Below are 7,861 nucleotides of genomic sequence, written 5' to 3'. Positions count from 1 at the left end.
TGCACCCCGCAGAATTTAGCCAAATTTGATTATTTTTAAAAATAATTTCTGATAATTTTCCTTTATCATTCTTTCTTAAAATTAACAGAATCTTATAATTTCACATTTTTGGGCTTAGTTTGCATAATTTCAGAATTTTTCTTGCATAAAACGACGGGGGACAGGTCAGTGTTGGCCTTGATGTTGAGGGGAAGGGAGGGAAGCCCACCACCTTCTAACTGATCTATACCGCGTAAATGGGGCCATAAAAAAACATTCATCTATTAAAACAAAACATTTCTTTTTTATCACATCACTCTTGTAGTTGTCGTAGTCCAGTATCCGTTGTATACCATCACCAGCATCATCATGTACACTGGGCCGTCCAGCACTTACACCCACCACCCAGGAACTTTTTGTTTTTCATTACAAGGTAACTATAACAACAACCATTATCCCACTTTTTTCCACAGTACGAAAATAATTTTTTAAAATGCAGCACCCACAGCTGTCCCCGGGGTTTTATGCACCCCGCATAATTTGATCATTTTTTGCATAATTTCTGATTATTTTCCTTCATCATTCTTTATTAAAATAAAAAATAACAGAATCGCATAATTTCACATTTTTTAGGCTCAGTTTGCATAATTTAAGAATTTGTTTTGCATAAAACCACGGGGACAGACCCACAGTTGGTGTCCGAGTACGGTGACACATCACATGACATTCACACATTACATCACAATAATAGACAGGACTTGTAGAGCGCAAATCCCCGCTCAACAGCAAGCTCTACGCATTTTACAATTTCTACATTATAACCCCAGCAGACTAGATAGCATTCTGAAACAATCTCAACCTCCTCTGAAGCATACAGCGCAGCCTGTCATTTTACAGTAGTGCTAACAACACAATAACATAATAATAATAATAATAATAATAAATAGCATTTTGTATAGCTCATATCCCCACTCGAAAGCAAGCTCTATGCGCTTTACACTATATTATTACCCCAGCAGACAATAGATCACTCAGAAACATTCTCAGCTTTCCGGGAAGCATACAGTGCAAGCAGCTGGTTAAGCGCTCAAATACTAACATACTATACTGACGTGATCTTTCCCTGTCTATTGCCAGGTAAGTATCCATTCCCACCTGGGTGAAGTGAGGAAAATCCGTGTAAAGTGCCTTTCCCAAGGACACAACGTTGGGCTTGAGTTTCAAACCCCTGAACCCACAACCTCACCATTACAAGTCCAGAAGCCTAACCACTAGACTACTGACGCCACATAACATAAAGAAGCAAAGTGCAGTTTATTGTACCAGCAAATAACAGGCCATTTCGTCAATTGAAAACAACTTCTATCACAAGTGAGGTGACTTTAGCATCACATTTATATACATGTATATAAATATAATATATATATACATCTATATATATATAGATATATATATATACATCTTATATATATATTGTACACACATAGCTGCCAACATTTCAAAACACAAAAAACAACAGATTCTACTTACACGCCGGGCCAACATGGACATTGGTCAAGGAACCTGCCTCCCCCCTTCACAACATACTTTTCTGTACTCAATAACATCCCCGCTATTCTAAGTAGACCTGCAGCAGAACATTTCTTTCATTGACTTATGGCGGGCTTCCTTTCCATTATAATTATAATATAATTAATCACAAATCTGGTCATGAAAGTTCATAATTTGTGAGACATCGTGGTGAAATCGGGCGCTTCGTCAAAATAAGGAAACTGAAGAAATTGACATTTTTCTGTGCTAGTTCAGCAATTTTTATCGAACTTTTGTTTTTTGACTTAACACCATTGTTGTCAAAGTAAGAACACATTTCTGGATGGATTTTACTGAAAAAACGTTGATAAAAGGCACAAATGATGTAAGTTTTCAGTTCCCACGGACATTAAAGCAATTGAAATAACCAGACTTTGGCGGCCAGTTTCTCGCTAATTCCAAGTTGCCCAAAAATTGACGAGAGCCTGATTCCACCACGAAGTGACACAAAAGCCCTTAAACGGGTGATGGAGCATTCTCGTTTGTCCAGGCCGGATACCGAGCCGGGTGGCAGACTGCTATGCAAAGCGCACGGATCGGATTAACGAGAAAACTTCCTCTTAGGAAAGTGGTGGCACAGAGTTCCCGATGTTGTATGGACATGATGGTAAAACATGACGTGCTGATAGTGTTAATTCAATTATTTTCATTTGTGGTTAGTTCTGTTACTCCCTTGTATAACAAAAGTAGATCACATCTTTAGTTGCAACAGACACAAGAGATATCTTCCTCAAAATACTACCAATTTTGATATATCTAGCTATGTGGCCTGTTGTTACTCAGAAAACCTAAACTCAGACCCTTCCAACAGTATGAAATGCGGTTTTTACACACTGGCCGGCAACTATGTGCGTACATTGTATACATGTATTGAAATAAATAAAAACACGAAATGCAGAAAAGTCAAAGCCTGACAAAAGGACAAATCGTGCAAACAAGCTTTGAAAACATATGAAGAGCACAGGGGAAAAACGACGGTAGTCACAAACTGGAATTTGTGAGGGTGTCAATTTTAAAAGCTTGTGGACTCGTAACTTCATATTTGTTTGACTGGTGGTTTATTGTTAAGTATAGTTGAAAGGAAAAAACTAACAACAACAATCAACCAACGGAAATACAATTACGAGTCAACAAGCGTTCAAAATTGATACCATCACGATTTTCAGATTGTGACTACCGTTGTTTTTCCCCTGTAGTCTTCATACATATACCGTCACATTCACACTACTCTCCGAGCAGCAAAAATTCTGCTCAGCGTAATCAAAGATAGTACAAGACAAGATGGGCCACTCAGCCTAAAAAGTGTCCGCAGGAAGTATGCTCTTTGCTTCAGATGGCGCTGCAGTCTGTTTTGAAGCTCTCTTTCGTTTTTCCAGAAGAAGAATAGGAATAGCACCTCCTTGCGTGCGCAGATCGACTGCTGTTCATCAGCAGTTCGGGTACGTTCAGTGGGGAGTTTTAGGGTTTTTTAAAATTTTAATGACCTCTCGCCCTTCATTTTAAAGTCAAATTAAACGAAGAAAACCATCTCCTTTTCCTCCGGAAGAGGTTTTTTGTCAGCGTAACCATTTTTAAAAAGCGTTCTTCCGAAATTTATCCCAAAACTTGCTAGTTTCACTTTGATTTTTTAAAACTCAAGTAGGGTAACTCTGTTCGCAAAGAGTGCGCTTTTGTGAAGAGGGCGCCACCAAATTTTGAGGACACTTTTTTAATTGGCTCAAAGAGAGAAGTGGCCCATCTTGTCTTGTACTATCTTTGGCGTAATGAAACGTAAGGTGCAATCCGGGCAAAAGCAAAGTTTACGAAAAGCAAGAGACATTTCTGTACCGACAGTTCCCCCACACATCGGTAAACAAGGCACATCGGTAAATTGTGTGAAAATAATAATATGGCAACCACACCCTTGAGTCTGAGTGCACACAAATACAAAAAAAACAAAACATTTTTAGTCTTGTTTCAAATATCAAGAGGCTTCTCCACTGATCCCTGAGTCTTTGACCACTGTCTGGTCGTCGGAGTTGGATGCAACATCACTTTCACGGGGAGCACCACCACTACCATCAACATTACCACCACCAACAGCATCATCAACATTACCATCAACACCACCAGCATCCCCCTCCTTCCCGTGCGGCGTATTCTCCGACGACTGAGTATCACCTTCAACCCTTCCCTCGGCATGACCTTCTCCATCATCTGCCCGACCTTGACTTGACGATACTTCTTCAGGACGAAGATCATCATCAACATCATCATCATCCTCATCATCATCGTCGTAATCTATATTTGTGATGGTCATCTGTTCGTGGACGCCTAGAATGTCTCTCTCGTCGATCCGGTCGTCGTCCTCTTTCACGGAGAAGTCTGCAGTATAGTCGTCCTCAATGTACGTCCCTTCCTCGGGCAGCTCCAGGGCGTCTGAGGACATAGAAGACTTATATTATGACCTTATTGTGTTGCAAGTGCCGTAAAACTCTTACGAAAAGGAGACAGAAGTGTATGGCATGGACGGGAATCATACACTTGCCATTTATTACATCAACGCTTCTGCTATATACACTTCAGCTTTATACTCTTCATCTTCATACTCTCCTACTTTATACCCCACTTCCACTTTATATATCAACACTTCCACTTTATACATCGACACTTCTATTTTATACACTTCATCTTTATAATTCATATGTCAACCCTTTTACTTTTTACACTCGCACTTTACAAGTCACACTTCTACATTAAGTTTAAGTGTATAAACTTGATACACTTCATTTTCATACACTTCATCTTTATACTCTTTAACTTTATATACTATTATTCTTTATACACTTCATCTTCATACTCTTCATCTTTATACTCTTCTACTATATACTATATACTCTTCATCTTTATACACTTCATCTTCATAATCTTCAACTTTATACTCTTCATCTTTACACTTTTCCACTTTATACACTTCAACTTTATACTCTTCATCTTCATACTTTTCAACTTTATTAACTTCAACTTTATACTCTTCATCTTCATACTTTTCAACTTTACGCACAACACATACCAAACACACACAACAAACACACAAACAACACATACACAGACACACAAACAACACATACACACACACAACACACACACACAACACTTAACTTACCCGTGGGCTCTGTATCAGAGCCGAGGAAACAGTCCAGTTTCTGTCTGTCCAACTCTGTCACACATACACACGCACACTCACACATACACACACACACACACACACACACACACAAACAGCACACATATGTACACACACAAACAACACATACACACACACACACATAACTTACCCGTGGGCTCTGTATCAGAGCCAAGGAAACAGTTCAGCTCCTGTCTGTCCGACTCTATCTCACACACACACACACACACAACACACACACACACACACACACCACATAACATACCTGAGGGCTCTGTATCAGAGCCGAGGAAACAGTCCAGCTCCTGTCTGTCCGACTCTATCTCGATGTCGCTCAGACTGGTCACTTTGGGGAACTCTGTGGGCACTCCTGAGACAGCCAAAACACAAAAACATTCTTATCCTAGTTGGTTTTTTAGATTTACTTTGGGTTTTGTTTTTTTAAGTTTTAGTAGAGCTTTTACGGCGCTCGCAACTGCATATGAATGCCAGAAGATTAGAGATGTTACAAGAGAGTAACAAACTTAAAAAAGAAGAAGGGGAGATAAGGACGATAGATGTTTGAGGAAAGAAGAAGCAAACCACACGAGAGCACCCACCAACCACCCACAAAGTAAGGTCTAACGGCGCATGCAACTGCATATGGTCATATGAGCGCAAAGGGGCGGATGTCAACAGAGAAGTCCAAACAGGGGAATCAGGCTGACTCTTTTCCCCTCTCTAGCTTCAACAGCACAAAGTCTGCTTCGACTATCAAGGCTCCCGAGAAATAGCCGGTCACAAGAGAGTGACAAACATTCAAACGTAGTAGAGGAAAATGACGATAGTAAGGATGAGGAGAGAAAAAGCAACAGTTCGCCCTATGTTGTTCTGGCACAGTATGAGCATGACATTGATAAATCGGCCCATTTACAATTCTACCCTCACTCTCACCTCCCACCTTCCACATCCTGCTCAAACGCCGAGGTAAAAGCCTCCCCCCTTCACTTACTCCCTCCCTCACTCCCTTGCCCCCTCCCTCTCTCCCTCCCTCCTCCCTCTCCTCCAAACTCTCCCTCCCTCCCACTTACGATCGGGGTGTCCATGAACCTTGTAATAATCCACATCCTGCTCAAATGCTGAGGTAAACGCCTCCGCCCTCTCCTGCAGACTCTCTCGTTTTGCGGACTCCAGCTCCACCATCTTCTTAGCGTGCGTCTGTGCAAGCTCCACTGTCGATACACATAGCACAGAGAAAAGTAAGTGCATGGGGGTTTTTTCATTAGTTTTTTTGTTTTGGGGGGGGGTTTTTTGTAAGCGTTTTACGGCGCTGCAACTGCGTAAGGTCACATGAGGGCATGGGACACATTAAACATTTTCAGTAGGTAGGAAATTTTGAACTTTGCCCGGGTGGCGACCGAAGCCTACTCTTATTGATTTTAGACCACCAAGGGATCTTTAACGTGCGCAACTTGCACACAGGACCTCCGAGATTTTTCGCCCTTGTCCAAGAAGGCTATGTGTAGATCTTTCCTACCAGAAAATCAGGGGTGTGGCTGAAAGACAGCAGTAAGAAGGAGCCAAGGAGTAGCAGTAGAAAGGCTGCAGAAAAAGTCAGGAGCCCAAAGGAGGGGGCAAAGGAGGTGAGGGGGTGGGTCAGAAAGTGGAGATGAAAGCAGACAACAGAAAAGCTTTGCTAGAGAGCAGGAAAGGAGGTGAAAGTGAAATGAGACAATTTTAGAGATGAAAATGTTTCCATCGCTACCCGGATTTGAACCCGGGACCTTTGAACGAGAGGCGAACACCTTAACCTCTAGGCCACGAGAGCTCCCCCCATGCATGGGTTTAATGCACCTTTCAACACTATTGGGTTGTTAAGTATAAGGGGTAGGACCCTGATAGACTTCGAGTTGGGGAAGTAACTGGCCACCCTACCACAATATATGCTGAAGGCCCAGGAAGTTGTCTCACTAACAAGGCAATCCCCAATGTCCGGATCGAATGCGGGAATAACTTTACTTTACTCTGATAGGATCAAACTTCAGAACACAACTGAAATTTTTTTAAAGCCCAGTCTGGGATTTGTGTTGAAAGTGCAGTAAAACTGTTACTAGAACTAAAGATATCTATTGGACATGGTCATTGGCCCGTCCAGCCCTAGCCATTTTTGTGCACTCCCTAACCCCAGTCCCAGCCAATACAGCAGTACTCGTATTTCACAAAAAGAGGCAAGCATTCTAAAAAGTGATGTAGTATCTTTGTAATGAGGTTTAGATAAAAAACGTATAACAATGTTTAAAGGTAAATGAACAAATATTATGAAAATTAAAGTCTAATCAGCTTCGGTAATTTCGAAAAATGCGCAAATTCCACACACCCCCAAAATTGAGAATATACGCTCTTTGGATGGTGGGAGGTACAAGCCTTGCTGAAAATATAGGCGCATGGGGCTGGAAGGGTCAAGACATAAAATAGAAGTGCAAGAGAGGGAATAGGGTAGTGGCTGTTTGGACAGGTAATTGTCTTGGACATGTGCATACCTGCCAACATTGCCAGGGGCAAAATCTGTACTTGACGCAAATTTTTGTCCAAAAATCTGTAGTTAACCTAAAAAATCTGTAGTAGGCTATTTTACCACTTGTCGCATACTTAATTTGGAACCCGTATTAATATTTTGACCCACATCACATACGCATGAATGTGTTTGCGACTCCAAACAAATGTAGGATTTAGTAGAAAATGACAAAAAACAAAAAAATATGACAAATATGAAAACTACCAGAGGCATTTACCCTATAGTAGTTAGTTGCGTTCCTGTCCTATTCATATGTGCACGCACACACACAAATGAAACCAAAAAAACACCCCCCCAAAAAACAAAAAAACAACAAAAAACGAACAAACAAAAACCCAGAAGCAAAGAAGAAAAGGTGAAGAAAAGGTGAAGAAAAGGTGGGCCTTGGATGACTTAGGCCTAGCCTTGGCCTTTTGACTTTGCAGAGTTTACAAGGAAAGAGTACGACGGATCCCGAGTCCACACAACGCCTGCACCAACGCGCGTTTTGCAGAGAGTTCTAGATCTAGTAGTAATCAAAATTTAGAATACTAAAATTTGCTTCCAAGTTCAGTTTTTGTCCCCTGGAGTTG

At 41.2% G+C, this 7,861-nt stretch overlaps 1 protein-coding gene across 1 annotated transcript in view; it reads right to left on the bottom strand.

The window, feature by feature from the left end:
• Positions 1 to 3,260: 3,260 nt before the first annotated feature.
• The window catches only part of LOC101845885 (dysbindin protein homolog), a gene marked incomplete in the record, with an annotated part of 12,082 nt that continues 7,481 nt past the window's right edge, over positions 3,261 to 7,861 (bottom strand). The window contains 3 exon segments of the mRNA XM_005109918.3: positions 3,261 to 3,987; positions 5,001 to 5,105; positions 5,806 to 5,946. Of these exon segments, the coding sequence (XP_005109975.2) occupies positions 3,533 to 3,987; positions 5,001 to 5,105; positions 5,806 to 5,946 (701 nt within the window).

The sequence above is a fragment of the Aplysia californica genome, unplaced genomic scaffold (assembly GCF_000002075.1).
Source record: "Aplysia californica isolate F4 #8 unplaced genomic scaffold, AplCal3.0 scaffold00830, whole genome shotgun sequence".
Taxonomy (NCBI): Eukaryota; Metazoa; Mollusca; class Gastropoda; order Aplysiida; family Aplysiidae; genus Aplysia; species Aplysia californica.
The sequence above is the reverse complement of the archived record's forward strand: the minus strand, read 5'-3'. Positions and strand labels throughout refer to the sequence as shown.